We start from the raw sequence: 25,934 nt of genomic DNA, 5'->3' as shown, positions 1-25,934 counted from the left end.
GATAAACTATCTGCTTCCCAACAGCAAAATCAGCTCTCTGTCTTGGCCCCAGTGCACCATTCCTGCAGCCAGAAGCCTTGCCCCTTTGGCTTGCAGCCCTTGGCTCTGGGGAGCTGCCCAAGCGGTTCACACTTAGGCTCATTCCAGCCCTACTGCTTGACTGAGAGCACACCCAAACCATTTCATCTTGCACTCTGTACAGAGCAGACAAAAACTGTTCCAAATATGGGTTTTTGAACAGTGTTGAGACAGGAGATAAAAAAATAAATTGCCTGTATTTGTTAAGTACATAGCACAAGCGGTTCTTGCTGGAAATTGTGCTAAGTCCCAGTTTTGATGTGACTAGTTCAGAAGCATGAAATGCCTTCAACATCCCTACACGTCATCCTCAACAACAGCCGTCTGAACCGCTAGGGCAGTTAACTAATAACGATTTACTTTGTTTTAAGAATTTTTTTCAAACTTTAAAAACAAGAGAGGATCAATGTTTTACTCTGAGTTCTTATTGCTTTTGAAACCAGAAATAATTCTCTATTTTTACAAAAGGGTAAAAATATTTCTGTCTAGGGTAAAAGGGAAACAATGAGCAACAATAATATGGTGGCTGACACTCAGAAACACGACCAAATTTCCTTTTTATCTCAGTAAGCAACTCACCCAACAGGGCATAGCAGAAAGTAAGGCTTGGTAGAGTGTAATTTATATTACAATTCGCTTTTTCTCTATATTAAATAAATCAGTTTAAAGGTTTTTTTTTTTTTTTAAAGTGGTTTCAAACAACTTGAAAAAACAACACACCAAAAGTCCTCTAGTCCAAAGCCAGAACACAGTTTTGTATGGTCTGCAGATAATTTAATATTTGAGAAGCCTTTTGAACATCCTCCAACTGCAACCAAAGCTAAAGCAATACTAAGGGGGAAAAATAAATGAGTAAGCAAATAAAACCTAATATCTATATAATTATCCACAGATCAAACAAGTTAGAAACAATAAAATAGAGAAGCACTTCAGTAGTTCAAGTGCAAAATAATGGAATAACCATTCACTATTTACTCATATTTCACATACTAATTTAACAATAAAAGTTCTAATTTCACTGTTAATATATTTGGGATGATTGTTTTATCAGTCAAAGGATTTAAAATCACTTCTGTGTAACTGAACAATCCCAGGCATCTCATGTACAGTATGATTAGTGTTCTAGGTTTTCTGTCTTCCATCTGCCACAAGCACAAACATAGTTATGAAAAATAGGGAAGGCCGGCGCCGTGGCTCAATAGGCTAATCGTCCGCCTGTGGTGCCGGCACACCGGGTTCTAGTCCCAGTTGGGCCGCCGGATTCTGTCCCGGTTGCCCCTCTTCCAGGCCAGCTCTCTGCTGTGGCCCAGGAGTGCAGTGGAGGATGGCCCAAGTGCTTGGGCCCTGCACCCACATGGGAGACCAGGAGAAAGCACCTGGCTCCTGGCTTCAGATCAGCGCGATGAGCTGGCCGCGTGGCCACTGGAGGGTGAACCAACGGTAAAGGAAGACCTTTCTCCCTGTCTCTCTCTCTCACTGTCCACTCTTCCTGTCAAAAAAAAAAAAAAAAAAAAAAAAAAAAGAAAGAAAGAAAAAGAAAAATAGGGAAAATGCTATGATGTTGAAGTAGCAAGTAAAAGTCTATCAATGGGACTTTACTCTTTTCTTCTGTTGACTGGAAGCACTTTATTTTGGAGACCTGCCCCTCCCATGTGACAATCCTACTCCCAGTCCTTGCTGACAGTATCACTCCCTGCTCATACAGGTTGACTCTTGACTCAGCTGGTCCAATAGAACCTACTGAACAGTGTTTAGTTCAGGAATTGGCCTATTATCCAGGCGGGGCCAGTTAGAGATATTTCCTGAATCTCCTCACTGGAACCCTTTTAGGAGAGAAACAAAGAATTTAAGCTCAGAGCTTCCTGGGTCTGTTTTCAGGAAGAACACAAGCCCAAGAGCACGAATCCACCCTGCAGAGAGATGCAGAGACAAGAAGATCATCCTTGGGTCACTCTTTCCCAGGGGAAACTGCACCTCTGACCTTCTTATACTATGATAAGAAAAACCAACAGAGTTCCCTTTAGTTAAAACTAGTTTGGGTTGGTGCCTGCCATTTGCATTCAAGGAGTCTGGATTAATAGGGACAATAACCACTCACGTCTGGGCACAATTAGCTGTGGTGAAGCTAATGAGCTCTTTCCAGTCCCTGTTCTCAGGATACTGCCTCTGCACCTCACAGGGATGCTCCCAGGGTCCCATTCCTGCAGCTCACTGATGCAAGGGTGGTACTGGGTTCAACTAAAGTTTCACCTCCATACATGAGAGTTTTGACCTGAAGGGGGAATTGTCAGGAGCATGGTGATACCCTATAGGGAAGAAGACAACACTCCTCAGAGCCACCGTGCTTATAATCTTCTCTGAAGCTCTGATGTTTGACTCTATCTTGAATTCAATGAGCTACTCAATCCTTCCAAGAAATTCATATGCATTCTCTCTCTCTCTTTCTCTCTCTCTTTCTCTCTTGCTGACTGCAATTAATTTATTCTTCAAACCAAGAGGAGATAAATTATACAACAAAAAATTGTTTTGGATGTCATGGCATAACCTAGAATGCTTTTCACGATGGGAAATGTAAGACTTTAATAAAAACTGGCTTTGGTAATAACAAGCTTTGTTTTATCTTGGATGGCAAGCCTAGAGGCAGGGTGGCCCAGTGTGGTACCAGTGGCCTCTCAAATGTCACCAGGGCTCTGTGTTTGTTATTTCTACTTTTTGGCATGAGCCATGCTGACTTCTCTTAAAGACCGATTCTCCAAAAGGTGCCAAATGACTGCCACTGACAAGGCGGGGCTTTGTCGTCATTCACATCTAGCAGGAGACAGAGAAATTTCTCCACCCATGGAACAGCATCATCCGATTTGGAAATACTGTCCTGGCAATGGTGTAAGAGCAGCCCTGAGACCTTCTTAGGAGCCATAACTGACTGAGTTTGGTGACTACCTGGCTGACTAAGGTTTGAGACGGGAGGACCTGGAATCTAGCTCATGTTTCTTATGTGGACATCCTGGTCAAAAGAGATGCTGTTCCCTGAGGTGGGGGTCAAAGCTGGTTTGGTGAGGGTAATGACACTGCAGAACCAGTTTAGCATTTCCTCATGCATCACTCAGGCCTGCCCAGGAGTCTGGCTAGAGGCTGTCAACCAAGCTGTGACACAGAAAGCAAAACATTCATGTCTGACTAGCAGTAATGTCTTCATGGCAGAGATAAGCAAATTATTTGTCTGTGAATTGCTCTTCCTGCTTGTACAGGGAGGACCATATCTTCAAAGGGGCAGCCAGCAGAATAACACGCTGAAGTACAATCGGCATCATAGCTGTGTACAATCAGTGATCAGTGTGGTTCCTGATGTGGACACTGGGGCTGCCCACACAGCAGTGGTTTGAACCTTCCTTCCCCTTTTCACCACAGTGTTTTTGTGTGCATTCCAGTGTCCAGCACTGGACACCGAAGGGTTTGCGTCATTAATTGATCAATGACTCTCAACCTGGCTGCCCTATGAATTCAACCAGGGAGCTTTGAAAGAAAAAAACAAAACAAAACAAATCTGAGCACTCACCTCTAGAAACATACTCATGTACACACACACACACACATTGTAGTAAAGGCTACATAACAAAAACTCACAGTTCAGTGGTGTTGGACACATTCACATTATTGTGTAACCATCACCTCCTCTGCCTCTAGAATTTGTTTCATCTTATGAAATTGAAACTTTATATACATTAAACAATAACTCCTCATTCCTCCTGTCTCCCAGTTCCTGGCTACTTCCATTCTACCTTCTGTGTCTTGACTACTTTAGTTACCTCGTCTAAGCAGAATCGTAGGATATTTGTCTTTTGGGACTGGCTTATTTCACTTCACCTAGTTTCCTCAAAGTTGATTCTTGCTGCTGTGTGTTTCTGATTTCCTTCCTTTCTAAGGCTGCCTAAAATTCCATCATATGGATAAATACCCCATTTTGCTTATCCATTCACCTGCCAGTAGATACTTGCATTGCTTCTACCTTTTTGCTATTGTGAATAATGTTGCTATGAACATGTGTGTACAAATATCTCCAGAGGTACTTTTTAAAGTGGGATTTGAATGTGCAGCCAGGGTTGAGAGCCTTTACGCATGACAGTTCCTGGAGACTTTGAGGGGCCCAGGAAAGAGGCATGCTACCTTAGTTGGCTCCGTGCTAATTATAGCACTCATCATATCAAGCAATCAGCAACTTGTATGTCTGCCTCCATCGTAGACATGGAGACCCAGGAGGGTGGAGTAGGTTTGTGTACATCAATGTCTCCCATATCTAGCCCCAAGTCTGGCACCCTCTAGTAGCTCATTAGGTAGCTGCTGAATAAAGATGACTAATGCTTAACAACTACATCCTACTATTAAGACCCACAGTCCCTTCTGCTACCAGAAATCTTGTACCGTCAGCCCCAAAGCCATGCTCTGGTCCTACAACTTGACTGATCTGAGGGACTGAAGCTAAGTCAGGGTCAAAGATCTTTATGAAATAAAATGGTGAGTTTGTAAGAAATTCTGAACTCTAACAGTAAAACAGGATGGGATGGGGAATAGTTGCTGTGGTCCCTTGCTCTGGTTTCTTCTGGGACACATCCTCCATAAACACTGGCTGTATCCATTCCTTGCATCTGAATGAGTGGCCTAATCTATCTGCCCACACATATCTGCTTCCCCATCCCCATAACCCACTTTAAAAAGAAAAGAAAAAAGCAGCAATATTCTTGGAGAGGTGGGTTTTGTGTGCTCGTTATTCGTTTCTGTAGCTTTACATTCTTGTGTTTACTTTGGTTTTAATTTTAACCTGAGTTCCCAAGATCATTTTTTAATAAAACCTATGTAAATTAAAAAGTAGCCCCCTATAAAAGCAATGCCAAAACACCCAAGGGAGCTCTACTGAACTTCATGTTGAAGTCTATGGAACATTTTTTGAGAGAACCTCTTGGTAATGCAAAGCAGTAGTGTAGCGAATTGAGAATTCTTTCCTCCCATCTCCCCTTCCTCTCTGAAGCCACCAGATGCAGTGCACAATGGGTGGGGACAGCAGGGGTGTATATCGGTAGGTAAAATAAGAAGACTGGCCCTTAACTGCTCCCTTACCATTTCCAATTCTGCCCCTTCTTACCTAAACTGTAAATTAGTTGGGGCCAGGATTAGAGACAAGCAAGGAAGCTTATACAAATGCAAGGTCAGATCTTGTTGTTATTTAAAATTGGAATAATGTGCTCATCATAGATTTTGGGGGGACACGAATTTTGATGTTTTAAAAAAGTATTGCATTCATATTATTTATCTCAATTCCTGATGTGTTGAGTTTTTGGCAGCCTTTCAATTTTGTGCCTCACTGGCCTCACCCAAGGCCTGGCGCTGACTCCAGTTGCTGTCAGCACCTTCTTTTGCATTTTTAAAGGGGAAGCATGATGTTCTCCGATCAGCTCTTGGGAAGCCAGGAGCCCCTTTTCTCATGGTTTCCTTCCTCAGTTCTCTGCCTCTGCCCATTTTGACAAATGATCTCCCCAGACCTGTTCACTCTTCTGCTCCAGCCCTTCCACCTTTCCCATGAGAGAGGAGCAAGGAGGTCCTTCAGGCATGCCCGTCCCTCTTTACTAACACAACTTTTGAGGTTCACAGTTGAGATGAACAGTGATCAAGGGTCCATTTCTTCTTAAAGAACATTTTCTTGTGCTAATTATGATGGTAAACAGTGTCCCTGTCGTAACCATGAACCATGAGCAGCCTGTGCTCTGGAGCTGCCTGGTGGCTGGCTGGGTGATGCACCAGGAAGTCAAATTCTGTAGTAACTTTAACTGTGCTGTGACAGCTCTGGGGGAAAAATTCCAATATGGAATAAGAGAGGACAAACTTTTAAATGTAGCTGTGTCTCCCTGTTCCCACAACCCACTACCACCTAAAATGGTGTGAAAAGAAGGAAAACTATGATTCTGGACTCCTCCTGGTGGGTGGGACCTTTACCCTACATGGGCAGTAGAGATCCCTGTCCTTCAGCCCCATTTCTATAAGGCCTTCGGTCGGGAACTGCATCCACTCATTTGCATCCTTGACCCTGGGTGTTTTTTCTGCACTGTTTGCTGCATCATCAGTAAACCAATGTGAAAAGAAATCACCAGAACCTCTGCTGTCATTCCAGGCCATCTTCAAAGTCTTGAGACACTGTGCCTAGCTCAGCCTTGTTGGTATTGTGTCAGTATTCTATTATTATTATTGTTATTATGCATGTACCCGAACATAACAATTAGTTTCATCGATGACCTTAGAAATATAATTGCATAAGCAAATAATTCAGTAAAAGAACAGTATGAGAAACAGACTGACTATAATACTATTCAAGCTACCATGGCAAGACCTGACAATGAAGACTTACCAGCACTGTGTGCATGCCCGTGTAGAGCCTACTGAGACACACCAAGGTGGAAAACATGACAGCCATCACCAGTCCCAAAACAAAAGGGTACTGTGGGAGAGAGAAGGATACAGGAACTCAGGTCATGCTCGGGCCTATAGCATTTGATGTCACAGGTGAGAAGAGGATTCATTATGTAATAACTGCTAGGCTCAGTCTTGCACTCCCTAGACCAGCAATCTCACTATCTAAAAACTTTGTTTTAATGAGGAAATGTAAGAAAGAAAAGGAGAAGATGTCTAGGAATATAGTTCTGGCAGGAAGTTTCACAACATATAAACATGCCAATAAGACATAGTAGAACTTAGCTTTAAGACTCAGGGCCAGGCCGGCGCTACGGCTCAACAGGCTAATCTTCTACCTTGTGGCGCCAGCACACCGGGTTCTAGTCCTGGTCGGGCACCGGATTCTGTCCTGGTTGCCCCTCTTCCAGGCCAGCTCTCTGCTGTGGCCCGGGAGTGCTGTGGAGGATGGCCCAAGTCCTTGGGCCTGCACCCCATGGGAGACCAGGAGAAGCACCTGGCTCCTGGCTTCGGATCAGCGCAGTGCACCGGCCGCAGCGGCCATTGGAGGGTGAACCAACGGCAAAAAGGAAGACCTTTCTCTCTGTCTCTCTCTCACTGTCCACTCTGCCTGTCAAAAATTAAAAAAAAAAAAAAAAGACTCAGGGCCACAACTGTGGTGCTGGCAGTTTTAGCTCAGCAACTAATTTATACATCAAATACATCTATTCTTAAATTAGAACTTAAGAAATAAGTAATTTGGTTAAGGGGCAAGGCAGATTGGCCTGTGCTGTAATCCAGGAGTCCTGATGAGCAACTTCTCTTTTTGAGAGGAACCAAGGACGATGGCACCAGCCAGGAATGGACACATTTACATGCTGATTGCACAGCAGCAGTCCACACTCCACTAAGCCTCAATATTTGCTGGGGGAATCAGACCAGCACTGAGTCATGTAAGGGACACACATATATTCTGCTATAAACTAGATGTAGAGATACAATCCACTTGCTTCTAGTCCTAATGATGTCTCAGTAGAAATCCAGAGTCCTTTTTTCCCTGTAACATGTGAGTACAAACAGCCAAATGAATGTCTTCTCTTTAAGGTTTACTGGGGCACGTGTTTGGCACAGTAGATCAGACAGTTTGGGACGCCTGCATCCCACAGCAGAGGGCCTGGAATTAGAGTCTTGGTTCTGATTCCAACTCCGGCTTCCTGATAATGTGCACCTTGAGAGGCAGCATAAATACTTGGGTCCTTGCCACACATGCAGGGGACCTGGAGTGAGTTCCAGACTTCTTGCTTTGGCTTTTCTCAATCCTGACCGTGGTGGGTATTTGGAAACTGAACAAGCAGATGGAAGATTTGCCTGCCTGTGTCTGTCTCTCTGCCTTTCAAATAAATAAAAAATAACTTTTAAAACATTTTAAAAGATTTATATTGACCAAATATAATATTTTAACTATGTTAAAAAATTAATGGGTTAATATATTCAGAAATTACAGTTTAGGTATTAGCCTCAATACATATTTATATAAATAAATCCATTTTTAAAAGCTGTTTATGACAACCTGAATGAAAGGTCTTGGTGAACAAGACCCCAGCAGAAAGAACGGGCCATCAATGAAGGGGGCACCTTTCTCTGAAGGGAGGAAGGAACCTCCACTGTGATATGGCCTTGACTAAACAAGTTCAGAGTTGGTGAATTCAAGGGGCCTCCATAGCCTCGACAGCTCATGGCAAGAACCGTGGGTGATTACTGACGTCATAAATAAGAGTTTCAATTGTTAAATCAACAACGGGAGTCACTGGGCACATGCTCCCCATGTAGGATCTCTGTCCTTAATGTGTCTTACTATGAGAGTTAATGATAACACTACTAGTTGAACAGTACTCTATATCTTGTGCGGGTGTGTGGGTGCAGTCTGTTGAAACATTTGCTTAGTATATACTAAGTTGATCTTCTGTATATGAAGATAATTGAAAATGAAACTTGATGAAGAGTGGGATGGGAGAGGGAGTGGGAGATGGGAGGGCTGCGGGAGGGAGGGAGGTGGGGGGGGAAGCCTCAACAATGCAAAAGTTGCACTTTGTAAATTCACATTTATTAAATTAAAAGAAGCTGTTTATGAGCAAATAACCCAAATAACTAAATATATTTATCATTAAAAATTAAATGGGAGAGAAACTCATAACTTAGGCCTTTCAAAAACTGATAGAAAAAAATCTTTTAAGAAGGACCAGGAATCTCTAAAAGGAGTTAATAGTGGTTGTTGGGGAGGCACTGCAGAGCATTGGGCTAATCTGCTGCCTGTGATACTGGCCTCCCCTATTAGAGTCATGGTTTGAGTCCAAGCTGCTGCTTCTGACCCACCACCCAGCTAACACACGTGAGAAGGTATTGGAAGATGGCCCAAGTACCTGGGCCCCTGCTATCCACGTGGGAGACCCAGATAGAGTTCTGAGTTCCTGGCTTTGGCCTAGACAAGCTCTGGCTGTTGCAGCCATTCGGTGATCTCTTTCTCTGCCTCTCTATCACTCTGCCTTTCAAACAAATAAATAAAACCCTCGAAAATGAAATAAAATAAAAGGCTGTTTTCCTTTGCTGGCTATTTTTCACCTAACAGTAGAATGTTCATAGACCTTCCTGGAGATTGACAGCTATTCAATGAGGGACGGTGTTGTGGCCATGATGTCCTTCCAGGGCTGCTGGCATTGGGTACAACACAGTTCACAAGAGTGCATTAAGGTAATTCTGACAGTAATGGAAGCACAGACATGTTTGATCTGGCATCACATTTAAGTTATGACGAATGTTCCTATCTAGTTGGAAATATCCTACTTAACTGTCCCATTCCTGCTTAGGAAAGAGTTCTAAGCTCAGATGTCCAGGTAGAAGATTGCAAGGTAGAGCCAAGACCTGACCTAGTCACATCATTTGCAACAGATGCAAAAAGTTTACGATCCTAGTAAAGGAACCGCCAGGATTGAGGTCACACCAGTCTAACACCCCTGTTTCTGTACTATCTAGAACAGGGAACATCCCCAGATTTCTGGGATAAAGGGGCAGGGTGAACCAGTACTACCATATGCCTATAATACTGCTACATTTAATGAAATTCAAAATTAGTAATGGGTAAAATTTATGTAGTCAAAGACAAAATTCAAGCAATTTGTCTCAAAGAAGAAGGAAAAAAATCTTCATTGCAGTAATAATATAATCTTTAAAAGCCCTTATAGGGCCGGCGTTGTAGTGTAGTGGGTAAAGCCACTGCCTACAGTGCCAGCATCCCATATAGATGCAGTTCGAGACCTGGCTGTTCCACTTCTGATCCAGCTCTCTGCTATGGCTTGGGAAAGCAGCAGAAGATGGCCCAAGTCCTTGGGCCTCTGCACCCATGTGGGAGACCCAGAAGAAGCTCCTGGCTCCTGGCTTCAGATCGGCCCAGCTCCGGCTGTTGCAGTCATTTGGGGAGTGAACCAGTGGGTGGACGACCTCTCTTTCTGCCTCTCTGTAACCCTGCCTTTCAAATAAATAAATATTTAAAAAAGAACATATCTAACAGGAAACATTAAAAACAGCACTTATTATAATTGTCATCTAAGTATATATTATTTAAGTGAAATTCTTTTTTTAACATTTATTGATCTACTGTCATTTGGATAGTTATAGAAAAACTGGAGCCATAATTTCTCGTGGCTGAGCCCTAACTAGGGACAGACGAAAACTTGGAGGCTAATTTGGGGTGCAGAATCTTTTGTCCTGGGCCTCGGGAACCCTAGCAGGGGGATTTTATGAAATCGTCTCAATCCTGGAGGTTCCTTCACTAGGATCGTAAACTCTTTGCATCTGTTGCAAATGGGATGACAGCGCTGACTCAGGTGCTGTGTGAGCAGGCAGCTCAGAGTGAAAAATGCTTCCTGAACAGGGACAGCACGTGTCAGTCACCGGGGGCAGCCCATGTCACACTGGTTGTGCTGGTACGATTATTAACGGTGTCCATGTTCACTCTCAGGCACACCTTAATTTGGAGCTAAATTATATGGCCACTTCTTTTACGAGGTAATCCTCATCGATTGTTCAATAGGTTTCAGTACTCCCTAGTCTTTGTTTCATAAGCTTTAACAGAAAATTCTGAAATGCAACCTCTGTTTACTGCCTCATTCCACAGTAGTGCTGGACCTGGAATGAAGGAGAGTCAGGTTGCCTTACCTGGTATCTGTCCACAGTAGAGAGAAGGAGGCTGAAGGAAATGGCGGTAGCCGCCATGGCGTGGGTGGATGGCATTCCAAATTCAGCAATCACCCTCTTTTCCAGTTTCACAACGGGAGGGGAAGAGGGACGGGGCCACTTCAAGATATCCTTGGTCACCTGACCAACATACATCACCAACTGCAAAACCAAGGGACCAGGTCAGTTTAACCAAATAATCAAAATAAACAAGTGTCTGTGTGTCATGGATTTATTTTGGGTTTCTCAGTTTGTCAGTCTGAAGTCTTCTTTCTCTTTGATCAAGTACATATTAAGAAAGTCTTCCAGGATATATTGATTAAAAGACAGCAGGTTTTCTACTAAGTAACTAACAAATGACATTGATACATATATTATTTATTATAATCACATATTGAACTCACACTCATATAGTTCATAAATGTGCCAGGCCCTGTTCAAAGAGCTTAATTCTTTGAATCCAATAACACAGGATCCATTTTACAGATAAGTAAAGTTATGCTCCATTCATAGATAGAACTGGCAATGGTATAGGAAGTGTGGCTTCGGTCTATGCTTTAAACTAACACATAACGCTACTTCCAAACCCAGGATGATCTTGGATCACACATAATCAACATTCATATCAGGCAGCCTCTGTGTGTGTGTGTGTGTGTGTTTAAGATTCATTTATTTATTGGAAAGTCAGAGTTATAGAGAAGGAGAGGCAGAGGCAGAGGAGAGAGATCTTCCATCCACTGGTTCACTCCCCAAATGACTGAAATGGCCAGAGCTAGGCAGATCTGAAGCCAGGAGCCAGGATCTTCTTTTTTTTTTTTTTTTTTACGTTTTGACAGGCAGAGTGGACAGTGAGAGAGAGAGACAGAGAGAAAGGTCTTCCTTTTGCCATTGGTTCTGCGGCCGGCGCACCGCGCTGTTCCGAAGGCAGGAGCCAGGTGCTTCTCCTGGTCTCCCATGGGGTGCAGGGCCCAAGCACTTGGGCCATCCTCCACTGCACTCCCTGGCCACAGCAGAGAGCTGGCCTGGAAGAGGGGCAACCGGGACAGAATCCGGCACCCTGACCGGGACTAGAACCCGGTGTGCCGGTGCCGCTAGGTGGAGGATTAGCCTGTTGAGCCACAGCGCTGGCCATGAGCCAGGATCTTCATCCAGGTCTCCTACTTGGGTGCAGGAGCCCAAGCACTTGGGCCACCTTCTGCTGTTTTCTTAGGTGCATTAGCAAGGAGCTGGATCTTAAGTGGAGCACCTAAGACACAAACTGGTGTCCATGTGGAATGCCAGCATTGCAGGCAGTGGTTTTACCTGCTATGTGCCACAGTGGTGGCCACATGGCAGCCAATTTTTTTAAAATTATTTAACCACAAAGTGACTGTTCTTATGGATCATCTAGTTAAACATTTTTGAATGCCACAGTAACTCTTGCTGTATGTAGGTAACATGTTGGATTTAATTTAACTTCATTCATCAATCAGGCATATCTATAAAATAAATGGCACAGGTATATCTAACACTAAAATAAAGACAACTCAGTATGGAGTCTTTTCAAATGATTTTTCTATGACACCAATTAATGAAGACACCTCTCCTCTCTATTTTTAAGCAGAAGACAGAAATCAGAATTTGTTTTTTTTTATTTTTATTTTTTTTATTTTTGACAGGCAGAGTGGACAGTGAGAGAGAAAGAGAGAGACAGAGAGAAAGGTCTTCCTTTTGCCGTTGGTTCACCCTCCAATGGCCGCCGCGGTAGGCGCGCTGTGGCCGGCGCACCGCGCTGATCCGATGGCAGGAGCCAGGTACTTATCCTGGTCTCCCATGGGGTGCAGGGCCCAAGGACTTGGGCCATCCTCTACTGCACTCCCTGGCCACAGCAGAGAGCTGGCCTGGAAGAGGGGCAACCGGGACAGAATCCGGTGCCCCGACCGGGACTAGAACCCGGTGTGCTGGCGCCGCAAGGTGGAGGATTAGCCTAGTGAGCCGCGGTGCCGGCCAGAAATCAGAATTTGTACACTCAGAAAATGAATAGGAATATTAACAGCACACTCATTAATTGTGTTAATGAACTTTACAGGACAATTTTACAATTTATAGCAAAAGAGGGAAGAACAAAATGCTTTCTGAAGTATCTACATTTGCAACTCCAAGTGTGGTCTGAGGGCTGGTGGCTGGGACCTGTTTTAAAAATGCAGACCCAGGGCTGTGCCAGCCAGGTGATCTGTGTGTGCAGGGGAATTTGAGAAGCACAGCTATGTACCTTATTCCCACACAGGTCACTCTGCCATGGCTTTCATCATACACCTTCTCATCTTACCGTGACTGTACAGATCTTACCAGGGCTTTATGTAGCTTGTGATGGATGAAGTTACCTTGCTTTGGAACAAAACTCACTAATTCAAAATAATTTTGACTCATCAGCCAGATTGCTTTAGGAGTTCCCACATCCTAGGGCTTTCTTTTCACTTCTCCAGCTGCTGGCTAATTCTACGCGTTATTCCAACACCCCTAGTATTCCCCGCAGAAGGCACTGTGTATTTTGCTCTAGGTTAAAAACTGAGAACCACTGTCTGCACAGCAGGCCAGACCCACAGGCTATAAAGCCCTAGTGACAATCACTCTGAATTCCATGGCTGTGATTTCTAATCGGACTTTGAAACTTAACCTCTTTACCATCCCCTTATTACCAGGAACTGCTCTCCTGGAAAACAGCTCACTCTTTTTATGTTTCTGCCTCCCTCCTGTGACCCTGTAAAACCCACATCTAACTACTATCTGGGGAGTTGAAAAGCTTGCAGATATTATTGACCACTGAGAATTTATTTCTCAACCCATCCCTTTCTTCACCCACCAACATGAACAAAATGTTCAGACACAACAGTTAATTTAGTTCACTCACAAAATATGTAACATCCTCACAGACAGGAAACCTTAAAATTGTAAAGTGAAGACTGATGTAGGGTGAGCTGCATTCAAAGTTTAATTTCATGAATTCCTTTGACTTAGACATTTATGTCTCACTTCTTCTGTCTGATGTATGTTTTTTAAGAACTAGGACGATTGTTTATTTCATTTAAAAATATTACCACAGTGACACATTACATTTCAAATAACAACGAGTGTAATGACAGCTCTCTTAAGAGAAAACAGAGCCACATTTTTCAAGTCATGGGGAAAAAGCACCATTCTTAGAATATCAAGTCCTGCCTCTGCCATTACCATCACTGACAGTGAAACTTGATGTGCCAAATCTTGTGCTAGAGTCCTTGAGTAGAGAAACAGGATTTCATCACGATGTAAAAAAAAAAGCTTTGGAAAAAATGATCCACAGAATTCTATGAGGAGACACACACACAGACAGGCACTTTGGTTCAATCAGAAGGGCCAGGGGCACTAAGATGATGCATAGAGAGGCACCCAGGTTGCAAGAATTGCATGAGCAACGGTTCAAAGAAGTGATATGGATTTTGTATAGAGGCAGCTATTAGGAGGTGAGGATCACAAGAGTTTAAACTGTCAGGCACAGTGCTACTTAGCAAATAGAAGGGCTAAGAAGAGCAAGACTGACTACGTCAGGTGTTAGTGAGGGTGTGGAGCACCTGGAACTCCAGCCACCTTGGAGGAAATGCAGGGTGGTACAATTACTTTGGGAAACAGCTTGATGACTTTATTAAAAGCAAAACACACATTATCGTATAATCCAGTCATTCCACTAGAGATATCTACCCATGAGCAATGAAAACATATGTATAGAGAGACTTAAACACGTGAATGTTCATAGCAGCTTTTCTTGTAATAACTGCAAACCAGAAACAAGCCTTTTCCACTAGCAGGTGAAACAAATCATGGAATAATCATACAATTCAATTCTTAGCAGCAAAATTCAATGAACTAGCACATATAATTATGACATGGATGAATCCCTAACTACGCTGGATGAAGAAGCCAGACTGAAGAAAAATAAACAGTATAAATGATATGATTCTATAACATTTTTGACTAAATGTAAACTATTTTATAGTGACAGAAGGCAGACAAATAGTTAAAAAAGGAAGGGAAAAGAAATTACAAACAGGCATCAGGAAACTTTTAGGATAATATATATCATTTTGTTCATGGGAATGGCTTCAGGTAGGTACATATGCCAAAATGTGCCAAATGGTACCTTTTAAATATATGCAGATTTGTAAATACACTAAATATTATCCAGTTGTGTGATTTAAGAGGGTAAATTGCATGGCATATGAATGATACATCAATAAAGCTGTTAAATACATGCAGTTTTTTGTATGCTGGTAATAAAAAGTGGTTCAAAGTTGTTCTGCAATGTGCAGAACAGGTATCTGGGGTGAGCCTGGTGATGAGGCACTATGTTATGGGCTGGCTTGGTAGCCCACTTGGAGACTCTGGGCAGAGGAATGCCTAATCTGGTCTGTACGTTTGGCAGAACCCTCTGATGCCAATTGGAGAAAAGGTGAGGCTTTGGGATTGAGAGGAAACAGACCAGATAAGCGGATATGGAAAAAGCTAAGTGAGAGATAAAGGTGTGACAGGTCAGCAGAAGAGAGATTTGAAAGAGGTTTCCTTTTTTTTTTTTTTTTAAAAAAAAAAAAAAGATGTAAGAATGTTGAGCAAGTTTATGAGCGTAGAAGAATGACAAACAGGAAGGAATTATACAAGAAAGAAAAAAATTGATGGAATATGGAGCTGAGCCGCCGGCCCTGCACAGGGATGAGTGGTCTCCTGGAAAACACCCTCCGTTAGCTGAGTGGTCACAGGCACAGGGGCATTAGAGGGGAGGAGGCCAGGGACTCTGCATGGCTCCCAGTGGTCAGGACAGTGCCACTCTAGAAAAGCTGAGCTTTGGCTGGCGCCGCGGCTCACTGGGCTAATCCTCCACCTTGCGGCGCCGGCACACCAGGTTCTAGTCCCGGTCGGGGCACCAATCCTGTCCTGGTTGCCCCTCTTCCAGGCCAGCTCTCTGCTATGGCCCGGGAGTGCAGTGGAGGATGGCCCAAGTGCTTGGGTCCTGCACCCCATGGGAGACCAGGAGAAGCACCTGGCTCCTGCCATTGGAACAGCGCGGTGCGCTGGCCCAGCGCACCTACCGCGGCGGCCATTGGAGGGTGAACCAACGGCAAGGGAAGACCTTTCTCTCTGTCTCTCTCTCTCACTGTCCACTCTGCCTGTCAAAAATTAAAAAAAAAAAAAGAAAGAAAAGCCGAGCTTTGTGGCTATTGTGACAGCTGAGTGTTCTTTCAGACATTTCATGTAGGTGAACAGCCCATTGGTAAATTGACAGCCTCACCGTTTTACAAGCAAACACCACAAAATTTCATGCAAGCTTTGAACACACATTAAAGTTTCCAAGACTATAATTACTATGGAAACTGAGGGAATATTATAATCTTTGGTTATTTGGAACTTTGTCAAGAATTATTTGGGAAAATCAAGTAACTAATGCAAATGCTGTGTGGTGCATTGGGACCTTAACACAGCACTTCCATAGCTGGCACACTCACGGTCATGCTGCTGCATAAACATTAAAGTTGTTACGAAGATGCTACTGTCCTAAGAAATGTTCTAGTGCAGATATGCCCCGGCAGGTAAGTTTTTGTACAAGGCACATTATTTCTTAGGAATTAAACATGCAGGTAGGCCATATTATTATGAATTTTATTTTAAAAAAGTAAAAGCAGTTCTTCAGTGTAGTTTGAATTTAAAATGAGGTGCTATTATGCTTTGTTTAGGAAGCCAGACACAAAGACTACAGACTGTGTGGATTAAATTATAGGAAATACCCAGAATAGGAAACTTCCGAGAGATAGAAAATAGATTAGTGGTTGCCTAGGGCTTGGAGGCCAGACATCTGAAATCAAGAGGTCAGCATAGGCCCTTCTCTTCTTCCCTGGCCTCTTGCCAGGAGGGGGCTGGCTGTAGCCCTGCACCTCCAGGGCGCGTGGCCTTCAGGCCACCTACCCTAGGCTTCTCTGCTCCTCCACGTGGCTGGTTCCTGGTGCTTGCCAATCAAAAGCCCACCATCAGGGAAGAAATATCTTAGATGCCCTTGTAATTGTCTCCTCATTTGTAAGGACACATCTCGGAGAATAGGATGTCCTAGACCCAACTGTAGACACATAATCACCCTTGGCCCAATAATGCTTATTTCTGAAGAACAGCCAGCTCAACCTGCTTTGCCAATCCAACCAGAAGGTACAAGGGTTGTGTGTGGACACTGTGGGAACATATTCCTGTGGATGGAACTGAGGTTCAACACTCTGGCAAAATGCCCACACTGCAAAAAAATCTCCTCTGTGGGTAGTGCACTTCCACGAAGACGCTGCTGTGCACACATTACCATTGGAATGATTTGTCTTTTCACTGGAGTTGGGTTAACTGTTGGCACCCAAGACTTTGCAAGGCGATTTCGTAAACCTATGTTTCTTGAGCAATTGCTTATCTTTCAGGTCTGATCTGCCTTATCCGAACTTGTTATTGAGGAGTCATAAGACTCAGCTATCCAGAACACAGTTTGGCATAAGCTTGCTTATGATTCAGTGATAACAGGTGAGAGTGTCTAGTAGTTCTTGATAAGCTACTCTGGACATCTTTAAATCATTTATCCTAATGGATTCCATTCTGGTTTATGTATAGCAGTTTCAAGACTTTCAGAGTCTTTATGAACAAACGCTTATTGCACTATATTATATGCAAATAGATTATTTTGCTGCTAGGTTTTCAAATTTGGAATAATAAAGCTGTTTTTTTTTATTTTTATTTTTTTATTTTTTTTGACAGGCAGAGTAGACAGTGTGAGAGAGAGACAGAGAGAAAGATCTTCCTTTGCCATTGGTTCACCCTCCAATGGCCGCCGCGGTAGGCGCGCTGCGGCCGGCGCACCGCGCTGATCCGATGGCAGGAGCCAGGTGCTTCTCCTGGTCTCCCATGGGGTGCAGGGCCCAAGCACTTGGGCCATCCTCCACTGCACTCCCGGGCCATAGCAGAGAGCTGGCCTGGAAGAGGGGCAACGGGGATAGAATCCGGCGCCCCAACCGGGACTAGAACCCGGTGTGCCGGCGCCGCAAGGTGGAGGATTAGCCCAGTGAGCCGCGGCGCCAGCCTTATAAAGCTGTGTTTTTATGTTCTTTAAAATCTCTTAAAGATATTTTCAGATTTGTCACCAAACATTGCATATAGTCTCATGTTTTCATTATTTTTCAGTTATTCCATTACTTGTTGTGAGTATTCTCAAGAATTGTTAAATGTTTCAATAGGTTCACATTTATACTTACATTTTAATTAAACATCATCAAAATTGCTTGCTTTAAAATCTATAAACAATGTGCATTTTTGCTTGAACTACTTACAGTAACTTTAACCTAAGATTATAGTGCCCTTATTCAGGAAATAAAAATTTGGGTGTACCTTCAAAGACTTGACATCTTTGTCAGAGAAAAACATTTGTAGATACTGTATGCTTGTTTTCTGATGTTTGTAGAAAAATACAATATTTTGGTAGTAATTTAAGAAAGAGGAATGAAAATATTTATTTGCCCACAGTTGGAGATGTTGGATAAATGACTTTTCTCAAAGATCACAGGACTTCTTGTCTTTCATTTTTGTTTTTTTATTTACCAATTATAAAAGATTTTGTCTGGATTTATGGAATTTAATGTAATGTTAGCTACATGTATTCCTTTATAGAGATTGGAGGAAGCATTTCATATAACATGTTTTGTAATACTTCACCATTTAATCAAGTATATGTTTACTTTGGAAATTTATATTCATTAAATAAAAGTTAAAAAAAAGAAAAAATAATGCATGGATCTCAAAAAATCGCATCAAAATAAACTTGTGTTCTGATAAAAAAAAAATCAAGTATATGTTTACACTGGGTTGTGCTCCTTTTCATTAAATCATGATAAATTTTTCTTACTGAGATAATTATGTACCACATATATGTGAAGGGAGCTTATGATATTTTACACTAACTAAAATGTTAATGTTAGAGGTACTCTTACCAATCTTATCAAATATAATTGATCAGATAATTACCAATTTACTCAAGAAAATAAATCAGAGACCAAAAGCAACGTAGTTTTCTAAGAATTCATGAGGATATGGAATCAGCTCTTCCACTGTCCATCTTTGCAGTTTTGAAAAACAAATTGCTTAATTCAGAAGTTATGTTCTGGCTGGCGCTGCGGCTCACTAGGCTAATCCTCCACCTGCGGCGCTGGCACACTGGGTTCTAGTCCCGGTCAGGGCGCCGGATTCTGTCCCGGTTACTCCTCTTCCAGTCCAGCTCTCTGCTGTGACCCGGGAGTGCAGTGGAGGATGGCCCAAGTCCTTGGACCCTGCACCTGCATAGGAGACCAGGATAAGCACCTGGCTCCTGGATTTGGATTGGCGCAGTGCGCCGGCCGCAGTGAGCCACCGGAGGGGCCACTGGGGGTGAACCAATGGAAAAGGAAGACCTTTCTCTCTGTCTCTCTCTCACTGTCCACTCTGCCTGTCAAAAAAAAAAAAAAAAAAAAAAAAGAAGTAATGTTCTAAAATATTTCATGTAGTAGGATTAGATAATGAGATTATCTGAGTAAATTAATTGGTGATTCCAGGAATAAGACTAACATTTTAAATTATTTATGTTTCTGATTAGTATAAAAATGTACTCATCAGAGAGTTTGGAACAAAATAACTATAAACTTTAAAGAGTAAATGATAGGCCGGTGCCGTGGCTTAACAGGCTAATCCTCCGCCTTGCGGCGCCGGCACACCGGGTTCTAGTCCCGGTTGGGGCGCCAGATTCTATCCGGGTTGCTCCTCTTCCAGGCCAGCTCTCTGCTGTGGCCCGGGAAGGCAGTGGAGGATGGCCCAAGTCCTTGGGCCCTGCACCCGCATGGGAGACCAGGAGAAGCACCTGGCACCTGGCTCCTGGCTTCAGATCAGCACAATGCGCCGGCCGCAGCGGCCATTGGAGGGCGAACCAACGGCAAAAAGGAAGACCTTTCTCTCTGTCTCTCTCTCTCACTATCCACTCTGCCTGTCAAAAAAAAATTAAAAAATAAAATAAAGAGTAAATGATAAATGTATAAATGCAGTAGCTCAGGATTTTATGTACCTTTGAAAATACTCTAATAAAGATTATTGTTCAAAAAACAGAGGTCAGCATAGCCTAACTCATTTTGCAGGTTCTAAGATAGAGTCCTTTCTTTGCTTCTTCCAGTTCCTGGTGGCTCGAGGTACTCCTTACTGTGTAGGTTCATCTCTCCAATCTGGGCCTCCCTGATTACATGGCTTCCTCCCTGTCTGGCTGTTTTCTGTCACTTCAACCTTCCCTCTGTCTTTTACTTACAAAGATATTTGTCAGGGGCTGATGCTGTAGAATAGGTTAAGCCTCCTTCTATGGCATCCGCATCCCACATGGGTGCTGGTTCAAGTCCTGGCCACTCCACTTCTGATCCAGCTCTCTGCTAATGGCCTGGGAAAGCAGTGGAAGATGGCCCAAGTGCTTGGGCCCCTGCACCCACATGGGAGATCCAGAGAAAGCTCCTGGCTCCTGGTTTCAGATTGGCACAGCTCCAGCTGTTGCCGCCATTTGGGGAGTGAACCAGAGGATGGACGACTTCTCTGTCTATCTAAAACTGTTTCTCAAATAAAAAAAAATCTTTAAAAAAGGATATTTATTATCAGAGTCAGGGCCTCCTGGATAATCCAGGATGATCTCATCTCATGATCCTTAACTTAATTACATTTGCACAGACCGTTTTCCCAAAAAAGGCAATGCTCACAGGTTCCAGGGATTAGGATGGGGACACATCTTTTTTTGGAGGCCACCATTCATTCAATCCAGTACAGTTAGTAAGTAAACTACTATGAACCAGGCACTGTGTTGGTTTGGGGAATACCATAAAGAATAAGATAGACAAGATCTTTGCTTTCATAGAACAAATGTGTTGAACAATAATAAAAAGTATGAGTAGCTTCTTTGCATTTCACTGGTCCAATAAAACAGCATACTCATACTTTAAAAAAAAAAAAAAAGAAGGCACTGAGATTGAAAGAATTAAAAAGTTTTGTCTGAGATACTAAAAACATTACTCCAGATATTCAACATCACAGGTTACCCTGGAATAGCAAATTAAAACAATAATGAGAGACCACTACACTCATATTAGAAGGGTCAGAATCCAATATCAAATGCTGGTGAGGATGTGGAGCAACAGGAATTTTCAATCATCAATGGTTAGGAAGCAAAATGCTATAGTCACTTTGGGAGACAGTTTCTTATAAAACTAAACATACTCCTAATATATAATTTGACAATTGTGCCTCTTGATATTTTCTCAAATGAGTTGAAAATATACTACTACTATAATTATTACACACATGCACAACCCTGCACACATATGTTTATAGCAGCTTTATTCATAATTGTCAGAACTTGGAAGCAACCAAGATGTCCTTTAGTAGGATAAACTAGTGTATCCAACCACCAGAATATTCTTCAGTGCTAAAAAGACATGAGCTCTCAGGCTATGAAAAGGCACGAAGGAATCTTCAATACACATTGCTAAGTGAAAGAAGTCAATCTGAAAACTACACAAGGATTCCAACTATCTGACACACATTTCTGACTGTACGGAAAATGCAAAACTATGGAGACAGTAGAACATCAGTGGTTGTTAGGGGTTGGGGAGGGATGAAGAGGTGGAACACAGAGGATTCTCAGGGCAGTGAAATTACTCTGTATGGTACCAAGTGTTGGCTGCATGTCAGTTTATTGGTCAAAACCCAGGAAGGGTGTAACATCAAGAGTGAACTCTAAGGTAAACTAAGGACTTTGGGTGACAGTACTGTGTCAGTGTGAGTTCATCAGCTGTAACAAATGTGTCATTTGGGTGTGGTGTGTTGCTACTGGGGGAGGTTACACATATGGAGTTGGCAGAGGGTACATGGAACTCCCCATAGCTTTTTTAAAAAAAGATTTATTTGAAAGTCAGAGTTACACAAAGAGAGAGGCAGAGAGGCAGAGAGAGAAAGAATGAGAGAGAAAGAGAGAGAGAGAGAATGTCTTCCATCCGCTGGTTCACTCCCCAGTTGGCCATAACAGTGGAGCTGTGCTGATCTGACGCCAGGAGCCAGGAGCTTCTTCCGGGTCTCCCACGTGGGTGCAGGGGCCCAGGGACTGGGTCTGTTTTATTTCACTTAGCATAAGAATCTCCAGTTCCACCTATTTTGTTGCATTCATTTTTAAGACTAATATTCCAGTGTGTGTGTGTGTTGCAGTTGATTTCTCAGCAATGTTGCAGTGGATTCGTTTCTGAGAGGAGCAGCGTGGTGGGGGCAAGAGGCACGGAGTCACCACACAGACCCTGGGAGCCGGGTGAAAACAGGCTTGAGGCGAGCAGCCCGCAGACTCGTTTATTTGAGTTAGTACAACAGCTTATATAGCCAAGACCAGACAATCCAATCAAGGGGCTGTCTATGCCCCAACCAATCACAGCCTGTTGCCAGGCAGTTTCCAAAGCCATCCAATCACAGCCTGTTGCCAGTCAGGCTCTTGTCGCCAGGCAGTTTCTGAAACCATCCAATCAAGGCCTGCCATCAGTCAGGCTCTGTTGTCATGTGGTTTCCTCTGTTGTCATATGGTTTCCGAAGCCATCCAATCACGGCCTGTTGCCAGGCAGTTTCTGTTGTCAGTGGCCATCTTGACATGACCTTTTCACCTCAGCGGCCATCTTGGCATGACCTTTTCACCTCATTCCACCACGTGTGTGTGTGTGTGTGTGTGTATAAAACACGTTTTCCTTATCCATTCATCAGTTGATGGACATCTAGATTGATTTCCAGACATGATATCTTAATCTCTTTGCCACAATGGCAGTCAAGTAGCCTCAGCTGAGTTCCAAATGAATCTAATGGATTGTCAGTAGAATCTGAGTTCTTTAAGGATAGATATCTGTTCTCATAGGTATGTTCTCACTTGTCTTGGGGGCAATAGTAAGTTTGCCATATGCTAGATGATGGGTTGTGGTAAAAAGATGATAGAATTTAGAATCAGAAAACCAGATTTGAGTACAACTCCTCTATACTGACAACATTATTATTGGCAAGATACCTTTCTATGCATCAGTTTTCTCATTTGTGAAATAGGGATGATGAGAGTATTAAAAATAATGTCTTTGAAGATGGCCCAAGTCCTTGGGACCCTGCACCCATATGGGAGACCCAGAAGAGCCTCCTGGCTTCTAGCTTCAGATTGGCACAGCTCTGGCCATTACGGCCATCTGGGGAGTGAACCAGCGGGTGGAAGACACTCTCTCTCTCTCTGCCTCTGCCTCTGCCTCTCTGTAACTCTGCCTTTCAAATAAATAAATTTAAAAATAGTCTTTGAAAGTACATTGTAAAGACTTACTGCATAGACATTAAATATTATTTCACCCAACTCCTTACTACCAATAAAAGAAGGCTTTTGATTGCTTGTGCTCAACATGGACCATCTAAGCAATGGGATTTTCTGTCCACCTGTATATTCCATTTACTCTGAAATCAGGATAGAAGGAAGCTAACCAAGATAGAAAGCAAGATAATTCCTCTTTGTGAAAACCTATTGAGCCCTTGTGCTATCCCTCAGCTCCACACAGGGTCGTCCAGCCAGCTTGCTGAAGATGTTAATGATCTATAATTGCTTCCTGAGTTGCCTCTTCATGGTTTTTGCTACACCTTAGGCTTTTGGGGCCTCAGTCCAGGGGATCCTGATGGATGAGGGAACTTGATTGGTCCCTTTAGGTAGGAGTACCCTTCAACTTTACAGAGCAAACTCCTCCATTCAGGACCAGCCTGAGAACTAAATGGAGAAGTGCTTCTTTTTAGCCATAGTAATTTTAAAGTAGACTTTAAAATAAATTATTTTTATTATTTACAAATAAATCTTTTAGAAAAGAGCCTCTCCATCTGAGCTATTGGAGCTAAAGATCACCCCAGTAAGTCTATCATGGGTCTACATTCTCTTTCCTTTTTTTTTTTCTTCATTTTTTAAAGATCTATTTATTTGAAAGAGATACAGAAAGAAGAGGAGAGAGGGGCCGGCACTGTGGCATAGTGGTTAAAGCTGCTGCCTGTGGTGACAGCATCCCTTATGGGTGCCAGTTCGAATCCTGGCTGCTCCACTTTCAATTCAGCTCTCTGCTGTGGCCTGGGAAAGCACTGGAAGATGGCCCAAGTCCTTGGGCCCCTGCACCCATGTGGGAGACCCGGAACAAGATGCTGGCTCCTGGCTTCAGATTGGCACAGCTCCAGCCATTGCAGCCATTGCAGCCATTTGGGGAGTGAATCAGCAGATGGAAGACACCTCCCTCTCTCTGCCTCTGCCTTTCTGTAACCCTGCCTTTCAAATAAATAAATAAATCTTTATAAAAAGAAGGGAAGAGAGGGAGGGAGACAGGGAGGGAGAGAGAGAGAGAGAGAGAAAGAGAGAGAGAGAGAGAGATTGAGAGATTTTCCATCTGCTGGTTCACTCTTCAAATGGCCATAACAGCAGGGGTTGGGCCAGGCTGAAGCCAGGAGCTTCTTCTGGGTCTCCCATGTGGGTGCAGGTGCCCAACCTCTCGAGCCATCTTCCACTGCTTTCCTAGGCCATAAGTAGAAAAGAAAAGAGCTGGATCAGAAGAGGAGCAGCCAGGACTTGAATCCGTGTCCATATGGGATGACAGCATTGCAGACAGAGGCTTAACCTACTACACCACAGCGCCAGCCTGCCTTCCTTTTTTTCTATTTAAGACAGAGAGAGAGACAGAGAGAGAATTCCCTTATCTATTGGCTGATTCCTCAAATGCCCACAATAGCTACAGTGGCAGAAACTAGGAGCCAGGAACTCAATCCAGGTTTCCCGTGTGAGTAACGGGGATCTGATTACTTAGGCTATCACCAGCTGCTTCCCAGGGTGCACAACAGCATAAGCTGGAGCCAGTAGCCAGAGCTGGGACTTGAACCCAGGCACTCCAATGTGGAATGCCACTCACATAACTAGTGTCTTATTCTCTAGCCTAAACACCCATTCCAAGTCTACATTCTTTTTTTTTTTTTGACAGGCAGAGTTAGACAGTGAGAGAGAGACAGAGAGAAAGGTCTTCCTTTTCCATTGGTTCACCCCCCAAATGACCACTATGGCCAGCATGCTGTGGCCAGGTCTACATTCTTAATAGAACAAAAAAAGACTTGTATGGTGGCCACTCAAATAAAAAAGATCTATTTCTAAAGAAATTAAAGGTTCCAAGGAGTCAGACAATAGGAACATCATCCACCCAAGTTTTGAATTACAATCAACCAAATCTCAAGGACTTGCCTTTCCCGTGACTGGTTAGCTTCACTGAACAGAAAGAAGTCTGGATTACTGTATAGGCTCATGAAGCTTGGACTAAAACCTCAAGGGATTAAAGCCCCTTCTAGAAGTGATGTTTAAAGAAGCACTTGTCCTAGTGGTCCTCATTTGAGAAAGCTCAAGGGACACAGCCTTTGCAATTGTCTGGATTTGGTTCCTTCCACAAATGCCCAAACCTTTATACTTCTCTTAAGTAATTTAACATGGAGCCACATGGTAACAAGAACAGTAGAGGATTGTCCCCAAACCTTCAGATCCAAGTGTTCTTCGTTTCCAAAAGCTGACACTGCTGGCTGTATTTCCTCAACTTAGAACAGCTGCACACATGTGGGAGAAGCACTGTTTCATGATGAGGCCCTTTGCCGTGCAGCAATCCACAAGCAAACTAAATTATCAGTTAAGATGCTTGGAAGGAAATGGAGAGCAAAGGAAATGCATGAGAATAAAAACTCCATGTGCAGCCTAATGAAATTAGGGGAGGCATAATCACAGGATGTAAGGGAAGAAAATCCATTTAAGACAACACAGACGATGCCAGTTCTCAGTGCGGATGCCCTGGGTATGTATCTGCTCAACTAATCTGGGAACTGCCACATAGATCCTTCCATTTCTTTACACAACACAGATTTCCACTTTCAGTTTGAGGTCACTGGCCATACTGTCAAGGCAAGGAAAAGCCAATTTCATACACATTTCAAACAACTGTCAACATGATGACTGTGAACAGAGGTGGCTACCAACTTTGTGTGGCAAAATCAGTTCAAAGTCTCGAGAACTGAGCACATTGTCTTCTTAAAAATTCTCCAATCAGCTG

At 43.2% G+C, this 25,934-nt stretch overlaps 1 protein-coding gene and 1 pseudogene across 1 annotated transcript in view; one reads left to right on the top strand and one right to left on the bottom strand.

The window, feature by feature from the left end:
- Positions 1 to 25,934, bottom strand: part of SGPP2 (sphingosine-1-phosphate phosphatase 2) — a 123,070-nt gene that overhangs the window by 19,927 nt on the left and 77,209 nt on the right. The window contains exons 3-4 of the mRNA XM_062192810.1: positions 10,726 to 10,905; positions 6,473 to 6,562 (exon numbers count right to left, since the gene is read on the bottom strand). Coding sequence (XP_062048794.1) covers positions 6,473 to 6,562; positions 10,726 to 10,905 — 270 coding nt within the window. The remainder of the gene's footprint in view (positions 1 to 6,472; positions 6,563 to 10,725; positions 10,906 to 25,934) is intronic.
- On the top strand, positions 16,329 to 17,275 carry LOC133756947 (type 2 phosphatidylinositol 4,5-bisphosphate 4-phosphatase-like; annotated as a pseudogene).

Source organism: Lepus europaeus, chromosome 1, assembly GCF_033115175.1.
Source record: "Lepus europaeus isolate LE1 chromosome 1, mLepTim1.pri, whole genome shotgun sequence".
Classification (NCBI taxonomy): Eukaryota; Metazoa; Chordata; class Mammalia; order Lagomorpha; family Leporidae; genus Lepus; species Lepus europaeus.
The sequence above is the reverse complement of the archived record's forward strand: the minus strand, read 5'-3'. Positions and strand labels throughout refer to the sequence as shown.